Source organism: Scyliorhinus torazame, chromosome 9 (genome assembly GCF_047496885.1).
Source record: "Scyliorhinus torazame isolate Kashiwa2021f chromosome 9, sScyTor2.1, whole genome shotgun sequence".
In the NCBI taxonomy this organism is placed as follows: Eukaryota; Metazoa; Chordata; class Chondrichthyes; order Carcharhiniformes; family Scyliorhinidae; genus Scyliorhinus; species Scyliorhinus torazame.
Genome location: NC_092715.1, coordinates 177,263,922 through 177,278,451, shown reverse-complemented (window position 1 = coordinate 177,278,451; position 14,530 = coordinate 177,263,922). Strand labels below are relative to the sequence as shown.

At 45.1% G+C, this 14,530-nt stretch overlaps 1 protein-coding gene across 1 annotated transcript in view; it reads left to right on the top strand.

The window, feature by feature from the left end:
* Positions 1–13,977, top strand: part of LOC140430131 (major intrinsically disordered NOTCH2-binding receptor 1-like) — a 45,312-nt gene extending 31,335 nt beyond the window's left edge. Inside the window, exon 3 of the mRNA XM_072517642.1 lies at positions 13,581–13,977. Within this exon, the coding sequence (XP_072373743.1) occupies positions 13,581–13,763 (183 nt within the window). The 3' untranslated portion in view covers positions 13,764–13,977. The remainder of the gene's footprint in view (positions 1–13,580) is intronic.
* The last annotated feature ends 553 nt before the right edge of the window (positions 13,978–14,530 follow it).

Sequence of the window (14,530 nt, the reverse complement as noted above, 5' to 3'; positions counted from 1 at the left end):
AGTGGAGAGGCTTGAGCATTCCGTTGATCCCAGGAGTGATGCCGCTGGGAGTGTTAACTGCCGGCAGGGCCACCCGTGATGGTAAGGTTGGAGGGGAGGAACTAGACAGAGTACAATTCAAAACAAGTCATCAATGGCGGATCAGGCGGACAATATCAAGGGCTGTGATGGCAGATGAAGGTTGCAGAAGTTGGAAGTCGAGGTTCCCTTGCCACTGGAAGTGGCCCTACCCTCTGTTAATCATCGTGTGTTTTTCTGACGTGCAACGGAATTCCCACATTAAAAGAAATCCCGCACAATCCCGCACAAGACATCTACCTAGAGAGAAACCAACAAACATCTCGCTGTTGGGATTGGAACAGGAGAGCGTTTTGGCAGCTTTCTTCAGGTCTGAGCAGCCCTCTTCAGGATCCACTCTCCTCACCCCACATGGAGAAAGGGCTAGAAATGATGCCCTAAAAATAGTCTGTTCCGTCTTCAACCTTGCTGGAAAACCGCGTCCAGCATTCAGAAAAACAAATTAAACTCAATCTTGGAACCTGGAATGTACAAACCCTCATGGATAATGAGCAAAATATTCGACCAGAATGCAGAATTGTCCTTGTTGCTCGTTAATTCAAGCATTTCAACATTTACGTCACTGCCCTCCAAGAGACCAAGGATCAGGCAAAGGGCAGCTGAAGAAAGAAGGTGATGGTGACACCTTCTTCTGGAGAGGATGACCAGAGGGTAAGCCCAGGATGCATCGAATTGGATTTGTCATCAAGAACAAACTTTCAGAAATCCCTGACAGCACCAATGAACATTTCATGACCCTTCATCTACAACTTACCAACAACCAGCAGGCAACAACCATGAGTGCCTACGCCCCAACTCTTGATGCCGATGCCGAGTCCAAAGAAGGCTTCTACTCCACCCTGGACACCATACTCTCCAACAATCCAAAGGAGGATAAGATTCTTCTTCTTTGGGACTTCAATGCCAGGGTCGGAAAGGACACCCAACTGTGGAAAGAAACCATTGGAAAGGGAGGAGTTGGCAATTGCAACTCCAATGGGGTTCTCCTGCTCACTAAATGTGCAGAATACCAGTTTGTCATCACTAACGCACTATTCTATGAAAATAACACATTCAAGACTTTCTGACGACATCCTCGATCAAAGTATTGGCACAAGATCGACTTTATCATCGCCCAATCCCGAGACCAAAAGGGTTCTGAAGGAGTTTGCTGTGGAGATTGTAGGCATTGATGGTGATCTTTCAGAAATCATTGGAGTCATAACGATCCCAGAGGACTGGAAAATGGCTAATGTAGCACCCCTGTTAAAGAAGGGAGGGAAACAGAAGACAGAAAATTATAGGCCAGTTAGCCTACCTTCGGTCATTGGTAAGATTTTTAGAGTCTATTATTAAAGTTGAAACTGCGGAGTACATAGATGTACATGATAAAATAGAACAGAGTGAGCACGACTTCGTCAAGGGGAGGTCATGCCTGACAAATCTATTCGAATTCTTTAGAAGGTAACAAGGAAATTAAGCTAAGGTGAGTCAGTGGACATTATCTATTTGGATTTCCAGAAGGTCTTTGACAAGGTGCCATATAGGAGGCTGCTGAATAAGATAAGAGCCAATGGTGTTAGTGGCAAGGTACTGGCTTGGATAGAAGGCAGCGAGTGGGGATAAAAGGATCTTTATCTGGATAGCAACCGGTGACTAGTGGTTTTCCGTAAGGGTCAGTGTGGGGACCACAACTATTCACGATATACATTAATGATCTGGAAGAAGGAACTGAAGATTTATTGCTAAGTTTGCAGGTGATAAAAAGATATTTAGAGGGACAGGTAGTGTTGAGGAAGCAGGGACTCTGCAGAAGGACTTGGACAAGCTAGGAAAGTGGGCAAATAAGTGGCAGATGGAATACAATGTGGAAAAGTGTGAGTTCTGCACTTTGGTAGGAAAAATAGAGGCATAGACTATTTTCTAAATGGGGAAAGGCTTCAGAAATCTGAAGCACAAATAGATTTAGGAGTCCTCATTCAGGATTGTCTTAAGGTTAACAAGCAGTTCAGTTGGCAGTTAGGAAGGCAAATGCAATCTTAGCATTCATTTCGAGAGGGCTAGAATGAAGCTGCATAGAACGTTGGCTAGGCCATAGCTGGAGTACTGTGTGCAGCTCTGGTCACCTCACTATAGTAAGGAGGTGGTTGCACTGGAGGGTTACAGAGGAGATTCACCAGGGCGTTGCCTGGGATGGAGCATCTGAGCTATGATTAGAGATTGATAGGCTTGGATTGTTTTCTTTCGTGCAGAGAAGGTTGAAGTGGGATGTGATTGAAGTGTATAAGATTATGAGGGGTTTGGATTGGATAAATAGGAAGCAGCTGTTCCCCTTGGTTGAGGGGTCAATCACAAGGGGGCATAGTTTTAGTGTGAGAGGCAGGAGATTCTGAGGGAGTTTGAGTAAAAAATAAACTTCATTCAGAGTAGGGAGAATCTGGAATACACTGCCTGGGAAAGTAGTGGAGGCTGGGAACCTCAGAACTTTTAAAAAGCATTTGGATGAGCTCTTGAGACCCCATCACATTCAAGAATATGGGACAAGTGCTGGTAAATGGGATTAGCGCGAGATTAGTTGTTGTCGGTGTAGACTTGATGGGCTGAAGGACTTTTTCTGCACTGTACGACTATGACAAAAGCAGGGATGTACTGCTGAGGCTGTATATGGCTCTTGTCAGACCCCATGGAATATTGTGAGCAGTTTTGGGCCCGCATCTAAAGAAGGATGTGTTGGCTTTGGAGGGCGTCCAAAAGAGGTTCACAAGAATGATCCTGGGAATGAAGGGCTTGTCATATGGGGAGGGATTGAGGACTCTGGGTCTGTACTCATTGAAATTTGGAAGGATGAGGGGGGATCTGATTGAAATTTACAGAATACTAAGCGATCTAAGTGGAGTGGACATGGAGACGATGTTTCCAATGGTAGGAGAGATGAGAACCTGAGGCCATAGCTCAGACTAAAAGGACAATCCTTTAAAACTGAGGTGATGAATTTATTCAGTTAGAGGGTGGTGAATCTGTGGAACGTATTGCTGCAGGAGGCCAAGTCACTCAGTATCTTTAAGACAGAGATAGATAGGTTCTTGATTAATAGGGGATCAGGAGTTATGGAGGGGAAGCAGGAGAATGGAGATGAGAAACATATCAGCCATGATTGATTGACGGAGCAGATTCGATGGGCTGAATGGCCTAATTTTGCTCCTATATCTTCTGATCTTATGGTCTAAAAGGATGCCCTCCACCAAGGCGATGAGCAGTGCAGATGACTGCTGGACAGATCACTGGCTCATCTGCTCCTCCATGTCCAGCAAACTCCACCAGAAGCGGAGTATGATGATGAAACAGCTCAGAAAAAAGATCGATGTTGAACAACTTCAAGAGCCAAGCATGCAAGCGAACATTCAACAATGCCCTCACCAAAATTTCCAATGCGTTCATTCTAGTGGAGTGGAGAAAAACTGGACAGAGCTGAAAACAGCCATCATCTCAAGCGGTGAAGAAACCATATGCGAAAAGACCAGGAAACACCAAGGCTGGTTCGACGAGAACGACCACACCATCCACGACTTCATTGACAAGAAGAGAAAAGCTCTCTGTGCTTGGCAAAACAACATAATCAGCAAGGCATAGAGGAGAATTCATCAAATAGCAAAGGCAGAGGTACAAAGAAGAATCAGGGAAATTAAGAACCAATGGTGGACTGAGGAATACAAGGAGCTGCGATTCCTTGACGAAAAGGCAACACCTGTGGATTCCTCAGTGCATTCAAGGCAATATATGGACCCAACACCCTGGACCTCAAACTAGTGCAGAGTGAAGACAGAACCCTTTTGAGAGATAGGGAAAACATCAGTTTTTGATGGAGAGAACACTGCAAAAAAATCCTAAACCGTGATACAATTGTAGATGAGGATGAGTTTGAGAAAATCTCCCAGCTTCCCATCAAAGATGATTTTGGATTCCCACCAAGCGTGAGGTCGATGCTAATATTAAACACATGAAGAATGGGAAAAGCCACAGGAGTGGGCAAGAGTCCAGCAGAGATTTTTGAATTTGAAGGAGAAGAGATCACCTGTCGTCTCCATCAACTGTTTCTTAAAATCTAGCTTTTGGAGCACAGCTCCTTCCTCAGGTGAATGACCTGAGGAAAGAGCTGTGCTCCGAAAGCTAGTGATTCAAAACAAACCTGTTGGACTTTAACCTGGTATTGTAAGACTTCTTACTATACCCACCCCAGTCCAACGCTGGCATCTCCATATCATGAAAATCTAGGACATAGAAGATATTCCTGTTGACCTCACAGATGCTGTCATCACCGCCATCTTCAAGAAAGTAGACAAAGCGAACTATGGGAACTACTGAGGAATCTACCTACTCCCCATCACCGGGAAGATCTTTGCTCAAATCCTCGCTAGCCATCTTCTCCCACTCTCTGAAGAAATCCTTCTGAAAGCCTGTTTAGCTTCCGACCAAACTGTGGAAACAGAGAACATGATTTTCTCTGCTCGGTAACGTCACGAGAAATGTCAGGAGCAACATCAATTACTCGACATGGCCTTCATCGATCTGACCAAGACTTTCGACTCAATCAATCGGGAAGTATTATGGAAGATGCTGTCAAAGGCCAGCTGTTCAGAGAAATTAATTTTTACTGCCACCTTGTCAAGAAAAAGCTTCCCAGTGGAGACGACATCACCTACAGGATGGACAGAAAACCTTTCATCCTCAAAATGATGGAAATTCAAGAAGAAAATGACACTGACAACCCTCTTGAAACTTCAGTATGCGGGTGACAACGCCATTTCCGCACTCTCGGAAGAGAATCAATTGTAGATGAGGATGAGTTTGAGAAAATCTCCCAGCTTCCCATCAAAGATGATTTTGGATTCCCACCAAGGAATAACAGGAATGCGGAATATTTGGCTAATGGTAAAGTTCTTGAAAGTGTGGCTGAGCAGAGGGATCTAGGTGTCCATGTACATAGATCCCTGAAAGTTGCCACCCAGGTTGATAGGGTTGTGAAGAAGGCCTATGGAGTGTTGGCCTTTATTGGTAGAGGGATTGAGTTCCGGAGTCGAGAGGTCATGTTGCAGCTGTACAGAACTCTGGTCCGGCCGCATTTGGAGTATTGCGTACAGTTCTGGTCACCGCATTATAGGAAGGACGTGGAGGCTTTGGAGCGGGTGCAGAGGAGATTTACCAGGATGTTGCCTGGTATGGAGGGAAAATCTTATGAGGAAAGGCTGACGGACTTGAGGTTGTTTTCGTTGGAGAGAAGAAGGCTAAGAGGAGACTTAATAGAGGCATACAAAATGATCAGGGGGTTGGATAGGGTGGACAGTGAGAGCCTTCTCCCGCGGATGGAAATGGCTGGCACGAGGGGACATAACTTTAAACTGAGGGGTAATAGATATAGGACAGAGGTCAGAGGTAGGTTCTTTACGCAAAGAGTAGTGAGGCCGTGGAATGCCCTACCTGCTTCAGTAGTGAACTCGCCAACATTGAGGGCATTTAAAAGTTTATTGGATAAACATATGGATGATAATGGCATAGTGTAGGTTAGATGGCTTTTGTTTCGGTGCAACATCGTGGGCCGAAGGGCCTGTACTGCGCTGTATTGTTCTATGTTCTATGTTCTATGTTCTAATCTCCAAGCCACGCTTGACACCTTTGTGGATGCATACTGAAGAATCATCTCAACCTCAACCTCAAAAAGAATCAAACTCGTTACCAATCCCCGGGCAAGATCCGGTCTCCCTCCATCAAATCATAGAATCCCTACAGTGCAGGAGGAGGCCATTTGGCCCATCTAGTTTGCACCAACCCTCTGAAAGAGCACCCTATCTAGGCGGATGCCCCCACCCGATCGCTGTAACCCCATCCAGCCTTTGAACACTAAAGGACAACTTTATCATGGCCAATACACGTAAACTGAACACCGTTGGACTGTGGAAGGAAACGGGAGCTCCCGAAGGAAACCCATGCAGACACGGGGAGAATGTGCAAACTCCAGACAGATAATTACCCAAGATCAGAATTGAACCCAGGTCCCTGGTGGTGTGAGGCAGCAGTGCTAACCACTGTGCCACTGTGCCACCATGCCACCCCTCTTCAAAATCAGCAGAGAGATCCTACCACACGTAGAACATTTCCCATACCTGGGGAGTGTTATGGGCCACGGTTTAAAAATTCCAAAATGAATTATGGAGTCCACCTGACCTACAACCTTTATGTTGAATTTGAATAGGATGAGCACAAGAGCCTTCCTTTCAGCTGTTATTCAACAGACTTCTTCGGCGCTTTTAATTTAAAAAAAAGCTTTATTCTAAGAATTTAGTTAACATTTGTATAAACATACACAGCAAGAATTTTTATCAATTACAAACACAAAGACCCCACACAGCTTCAGTAGTCTATGTATAACCCTTAATGAATTCTCCCTTAACTGTTCCAATTCAATAACAAACTCCAAGTAAAACCAGAACCCCATTTTCAAAGGTGTGGCCCAGCACACGGCATTCTCACTTGTATAAGACTGTTGTTATTGACACTCTGTTCCCCTTTTCAAACAGCAGATTTCAATTCCTTCCAGAAAGCAATGATCTCTTCTAAATTACCAAGCAGTCTGGAACAGCTTTTAAAATGAAGATAGAGAGACAGGCCAAAACAACTTATGTTATCTGTCTGAGTCCACAGCAGCCAAATGTGAAAGCGAAAGTAAAACTCACAGTGCCACAGCCCAGCTCCACCTATACAATGACATCACTGAAGCCACGTGATAAGACAAAAACATTTTTTGTCAAATTTAGAGTACCCAATTAATTTTTTTCCAATTAAGAGGCAGTTTAGCATGGCCAATCCACCAACCCTGCACACCTTTGGATTGTGGGGGCAAAACCCACGCAAACACGGGGAGAATGTGCAGACTCCACACAGATAGTGACCCTGGGCCAGGATCAAACCTGGGACCTCGGCACCGTGAGGCAGCAGTGCTAGCCACTGTACCACCGTGCTGCCCCAGACAAAAGCCCATCTAAGGGTAACACAGTGGTTAGCACTGTGCCTTCACAGCACCAGGGTCCCAGGTTCAATTCCCGGCTAGGTCACTGTCGGTGCGGAGTCTGCACATTCTCCCTGTGTCTGCGTGGGTTTCCTCCGGGTGCTCCGGTTTCCTCACACTTGTCCCGAAAAGATGTGCTGTTCGGTAATTTGGACATTGTGAATTCTTTCTCTGTGTACCCGAACAGGCGCCGGAATGTGGCGCCTAGGGGCTTTTCACAGTAACTTCATTGCAATGTCAGCCTACTTGTGACAGTAAGGATTATTATTATTATTATTCTTAAAGGGACATTCACATGACAGGAGCAACCTTTCATCTCAGTGTAACATTGATGCAGAGATCCAACATTGTATCCAATCCACGATCGCCGCCTTTGGACACCTACAGTGAGAGTCTTTGACGACCGTGACATCTGTGCTGATACTAATATCCTTGAGTACAAGGCAGTCGTCCTCTCAATTCTTCTATATGGCTCAAAAACCTTGACTACATACAGACGCCACCTCAAGGCCCTGGAGAGGTACCATCAATGCTGTCTGAGATGGATTCTCCATAACAGCTGGGAGGACAGGCTAACTAACATCAGTGCCCTTGAAGGTGCCAAGAGTATCAGCATCGAGGCCATGATCATCCATAACCAACTCCGCTGGACCGGCCATGTGCTTAGGATGCCAGAGAACCAATTGCCAAAGAAACTCTTCTTCACCCAACTGAAGGAAGGCACCCGAACAAAAGGAGGTCAAAGGAAGCTCTTCAAAGACACTCTGTAGGATTACCTCAAGAAATGCAACATAGATGTCAACATCTGGGAGACCCTTGCTCAGAAGAAACCTACCTGGAGGAACCTCCTGATTGAAGGGACCCAATTCTTTGCGAACACCCGATGGCAAGAAGGGACCTGGAAAGGCCTGGGAAAGGAATTCCAGCAGACTTGAGCACAATCCCACCACATGAAACATCTGCCAAATATGCGGCCAAAGATGCAGCTCTAGGATAGAGTTCACCAACCACGCAAGGACCCACAGAACCCATGACCAGTGGCACAGAGTTTCAGAGGTGCAAAATCATATTCGTTAGCAAGTGATCACCGAAGAAGACCTGGTTGGCTCCAACCCTGGGTTCCCATGGTAGAGTTGCTGGAAGTAGTACCTATACAAAGAGGTAGAGATTATGAATCGCTGGCCATGTAGGATCAACCTATCTTGAATAGTTTGCTCCTCGTGCATAGAGAAGAATGTGCAGAGCTCGTGGGGAAGCTCCTTTGGGGACTGGGATCTGTTTTTCAAAATTACTTAATAAAGTTGGCAATATATGAAATCCGCCTGTAATGCATCCTTAAGTTTCTCAACTCGACGAGATGAGGGGGCGTGTATGGTCATGACGTCAATATCCTCCTCATCATCTTCCTGGTCAGTGGTAAGTAGGAAGGCTCTGGAAAGAGCATCAGCAAGGTGCAATGCCTTACCGTGTTTATAAATAACGCTGAAGCTGTAGCACTGTAGCTTCAGAATCATGCGCTGTAGTTGTGTAAACGCATCGTGAAGAGGCTTTTTAAGACTAGTGATGAGTCGCTGATGATCGGTTACAACACTTACAGGATGACCATATATGAAGTTAGGACATTTCCGACAAGCGAAGATGAGGGAAAAGAGTTTCTTCTCGATTTGGGCATAATGAGTCTCAGTGTCAGTGAGGTCTTTGATGGGAAGGCTAATGGCCTGCCATCTGGTTGCAAACTGCACCAAGTCTGTGCTGAGAGGCATCTGCAGATAGGAGTACAGGAGCTTGAGTATCGAAGTATTGTAGTACTGGAGGAGCCGAGAATGCTTGCTTGAGCTGATCAAATGCAATAGTATGATGCTCCTGCCAACACCATTCAGCATCTTGGTGGAGGAGTTGATGAAGATATACGGTGATGTCACTGCAACAAGGAAAGAACTTGGAAACATAATTTGTCACACAAAAGAAATGCTGCAGGGTGTTTGTCCTTGGGAATGGCCATCTGTTGTATAGCCTTTGTTTTGTCTAGATCTGGCTTCACACCATAGGCTGTGAACAAGTGACCCACATAGGGAACATAGTTGACCCTGAATCTACATTTAGCAGGGTTGAGCTTTAACTGTGTAGTCCTGATTATGTTGAGGACCAGGCAAATAATAATAATCTTTATCAGTGTCACAAGTAGGCTTATATTAACATTGCAATGAAGTTACTGTGAAAATCCCCTAGTCGCCACATTCCGATGCCTTTTTGGGTACACTGAGGGAGAATTCAGAATATCCAATTCACCTAACAGCATGTCTTTATGATTTGTGGGAGGAAACTGGAGCACCCGGAGGAAACCCATGCAGACATGGGGAGAACGCAGATTCCGCACAGACAGTGGCCCAAGGCCGGGAATTGAACCCGGGTCCCTGGCGCTGTGAAGCAACAGTGCTAACCACCATGGTACTGTGCCTCCCATCCACAGACCAAGATGCCACCAATGATGATCTTGCAGGGAGATCTTGCAAAATGCTGCTCCATACAATGTCAGAAAACCTCACTGCCGGTAGAGATTCCATAGCGCAATTTGAGGAAACAATATCTGCAATGGGATTTGCCAACTCGGATCCAAGGTGCTGAATACCTTGGTTGAGGTTGAGTTATTAGGGGGCATAGGTTTAAGGTCTGTGGGGCAAAGTTTAGGGGAGATGTGCGAGGCAGGTTTTTTTACACCGAAGGTGTGAGTGCCTGGAAAACGTTGCCAGGGGAGGTTGTGGAAGCAGATAAATTTACGGCATTCAAAAGGCATCTCGTCAAAGACATGGATAGGGTGGGTATAGAGGGATATGGCACAAGGGAGTGCTGAGGGTTTTAGCCAAGGGTGGTATCATAACCAGTACAGGCTTGGAGGGCCGAAGGGCCTGTTCCTTTGCTGTGTTGTTCTTTGTTGGGCCTTTCTTTGACATTTTTAATCTTAAGGGAATAATGGTTATGGGGATAAGGTGGGAAAGTGGAGTTGAGTATTATCATATCAAATCAGTCATGATCTCATTGAATGGTGAAGCAGACTTCTTGGGCCGAATGACCTACTTCTGCTCCGACATCTTATGTTCAGCTATGACCTGTTCCACCTTCTTCATAGGATGGTGAGGTCTGACAGTGCCTTATTCAAGTGGACTGGTTCAATACTGATCCTGACCATGCCGTCTATTTTCACTGCAGCCACCAATGCCAAACTCCACTCCGTGGCCTCGTCAATGGAGCTATGACACCCAATGTTGTCATGTGGTTCACTTCATCGAGTACTTTCTGCTTCATTTTTAGGGATACTCTTCTTGGACAATTGACCACGGGTGGTACCGAGTCCTCTAGCCTCATATGGTATATTACAGGTAGCTTCCCAATGGAGTCGCAGTTGAATAGGTCTTTATATTCCATCATTTCTTGAGCCTGGTGTTGCAGAGTGTGTGTGTCTGCACCAAGGTGGATTTACCCCAGTGTGATACTGTCCCAAAGACCTAAAAGTGGCTTCACATTTTGGTCAACGAAATGAAACTGAAAACTGCCCCACGTGCGGTGGAGAGTGACCACACCTTCTGTGTGGATCGTTTGTCTTCCATCCACCACGTGGTCCACTTGAGTGTTAGTATTTTGTGCAGCATATGCGTCAATTTCCCGCAACAACTGCCTGGGTAGAACATTACACCTTGCTCCTGTATCGATTTTTATTTTAGTTTTGCTGTGCTGCAGGCACTGTTTAACATACTGAAAGTCCCAGCCTTCTCGGTAATGATGTCGATGCTCTCACAGTTGTTGAGTTATGTACTCTGGGATAACACAGGCTGCAACTCGATGCAGCTTTGACCAAAAGATACTCCAGACTTTGAAATAAGTTCAATGTGATTTATTGAACTATTAACACAGTTCTCTGTGAGTTTGACTCTCCTGCTAATCTTGCTATAACAACTCAGTCGAACTAACCAGTCTGCTCTAAGCCATGTGGTGGGTATGATGCTTCTGATCTGCCCCTGTCCTACTCTCTAAGTGTCGCCTGTGGAAAGAGACAGAGCATGTGTGCCCTGTACTTATATATGGGTTGTGTAATGCCCCCTTGTAGTAGTGTCACTTCTGGGTGTCTTGACTGCCCATTGATCGTGTCCTATTCTATGTGTTCATTAGCTGTATGTCTGCATGTCATGTCGTCTCTGGTGCTCCCTCTAGTGTTTACTTAGCCGTAGTGTATTTACATTAACCCCTTGTGTATTTACAGTGATGCATATCACCACAACAGTAAAGTGTTTTTGGAGACTCCATGCCTTAGTTACTCTGATTACATTTTTATTAGTTTATTATGTTTGTGCTCCGGAACCTGGCTGTGATGTGGCTGGTGGCATGGGCAGGCTGCTCTGGCTTAAATCTGCAGAATTTTGTGAAATGGCTCCATTTGCCACACTTGATACAGCGTTCGCCAAACACCAGATACGTAGTTCTGTTTTGTTAGTAATGGCTGCCGTTGTCGGCGTGCCCTGTGCTGCGAAAACTTTTGCTTCTTTCTGACTTCTCTTCAGCATGCAGGTGCTGATGGCAGATTCCAAGGCTAAACCTTTCTCGCAAAGAAACTGCTTGTAGACAACATCACTATGGACCCCTCACACAATGCAAACTCTTGCCAATTTGTCAATGAGTGTGCAGCATATAACTGAACAGATTCATCAAACTTTTGGCTGGTTGTATTGAACACAAGTCTATCCAGTATTTACTGGCATTCATATGTGTGCTATAACCTTTTCAGCAATATTTATGGATCCTCTTTCTCATCCTCCGTTTGAAAAAGAAAGGACTCTTGGGCAGCACGGTAGCACAAGTGGATAGCACTGTGGCTTCACAGCTACTGGGTCCCAGGTTCGATTCCCCGCTGGGTCACTGTCTGTGCGGAGTCTGCACGTTCTCCCCGTGTCTGCGTGGGTTTCCTCCGGGTGCTCCAGTTTCCTCCCACAGTCCAAAGACGTGCAGGTTAGGTGGATTGGCCATGATAAATTGCCCTTAGTAACCAGAAAGCTTGGGACGGGTTATTGGGTTATGGGGAGAGGATGGAAGTGAGGGCTTAAGTGGGTCGGTGCAGACTCGATGGGCCGAATGGCCTCCTTCTGCACTGTGTGTTCTGTGTTCTTATTTCGCAACCACCTTGGGACATGCTAAACCTTTAACACAAATTCCAATTAAGTGGCAACTAAGCGTGGCCAATCCACCGATCTTGCACATCTTTGGGTAGTAGGGGTGAGACCCACACAGACATGGGGAGAATGTGCAAATTCCACATGGACAGTGACCTGGGACAGGGATCAAACCCGGGTCCTCGGCACCATGAGGCAGCAGTGCTAACCACTGCACCACCGTGCTGCCCTGGGGCATGCTCAATCTAAGAGAATGTACATCTGAACCGTGTTTGATTTGTCTGATAGACCAGTACCACAGTAGATATGCCACTCTTTTTCAAACTTTGTCCAGTTGTCTGTCCCATTTTTGTCAACATGAGAAGGTCGATTCGGCAAGTCCTTGTGTCATTCTGTCAGCTCCTGACACTGGGTAGAAGTGCTGGGTTCCGGGCCGTATGGTGGTGCAATGGTTAGCACTGCTATCTCCAGCACCCAGGACCTGGGTTCAATCCTAGCCCTGGGTCACTGTCTGTGTAGAGTTTGCACATCTCCCAGTGTCTGCGTGGGTCTCACCCCCACAACCCAAAGATGTGCAAGGTAGATGGATTGGCCATGCGATAATGACCCCTTAATTTAAAAAAAAAGTGCTGGGTTCCAATAACGGCTGATCAGGGACTAACAACAATAGATGTTTATTAACAGTAACTGAGCAGCTCTTATGCTGTGTCTCTGCCTGCGCTCTGTGAAAACTCCTGTGCCCCTGACACATGATCCCTTTTGTACACACATCATCCCAACATCCACGTGACCACCATGCCTACTACCACCGTAGGTTATTTTCCGACCTCCTGAAAATAGGCCTCAGTTTGGCTCTCATCCAAAAGACAAGACCACTGGTTCCTTTGGTACTACACTGAACTGTCAAACATGTTCTCATGGTCTAGGAATGGGGCTCAAATATACAACCTTCTACTTTAAAGCAAGAATACAGCCACTGAGCAGGGCTAACACAGTGGTGATTTAAGTCAGATAGAGTGGGCCCCAAGTCACTGGATGCCTCTGGATTCATCCTTCACCATTCATCCTTTTCTCCCCATTCTTTGTGCCAGAATGCAGCGAGAACAGAGGTGATCGGTGCACAGGACTTGATACAAGTCTGCTTGTCAAGTAATCATCAGTACCTTTTTCTCCTGTGTGTATAAATTGTTGTGATTGTTTGAAATTTGTCATTCTTGCATCTGTCCTGATGAGTGCAAAATGGAAAGCTTTATCAACATGTCTCTTTTCAGAAATATTCACGTTTTTTTATCTTCATTTAGGAGGATCCAAATGACCTGAAGTTTTGGTTGGACGATATTTATACACCAGGATATGATTCTTTACTGAGGAAAAAAGAGTCTGAAATGAAAAGAGCCAAATGCTGTAAACTAGTTTCACTGCTAGTAATAGTAGCCTGCACTTTAATTACTGTAATTACTATATTAATCGTTGTTGTTGGATTCTAAATTGTTGAGCCAACAAAGATTGATATAATTAACTTTAGTAGTCATGTTCATGGTATTTCAACGGCTAATGTTTGAGTTAATGGTGAATTAATTGAAAATGTTCAATCTCTGTTCTTGAAAGGTGATTTTCTTTAGTAAATTTGCATAACGTCAATTTAAGAAATACAAATGTAAACTGTTCAAGAAATTAAAGGCTAACCGTAGCACAGGTCATTGGGTCATTGTTCTTCTGTATTTACTTCAATTTGGTCAATACTTTAATCTTCCTGCCATTATTGGTCAAATCTGAAAATAAAAAGATGCAAAGTTAGTAATAGCTCATTGGCATCATTGTTTGACAGACCAATAGATAAAGGATATTCTTTATCATCAGATATTCTAAAATGTGTTTTCAAGTCTGTTTTGGATCCATGTTGTGTATAATCAAGAAGAGGGTTTGTTTCTTCATCAGATACAGTATTACCTCCTCAACATTTTCCATCTACTAGTGGATTTCCCATGTCATTGTCTTTGGTCCATGTGACAAAAATCCATTCCCTGGCCACCAAATCCAACACTCTCCCTGGAAGCTATCTGAGGCTGAACCAAACTTGGTACCATATTTGGTCTGGAGATATGCTTCTGACCACCTATCTACCTGCACCATCACTCAGGCCACCTATTTCCAACTTCTTATTATTGCCCAACTCTGTCGCTGTCTCAGGTCATTTGTTGCTGGAACCCTCATTCGTTCCTTCATTTACTCTTGATTTAACTATATGAACACA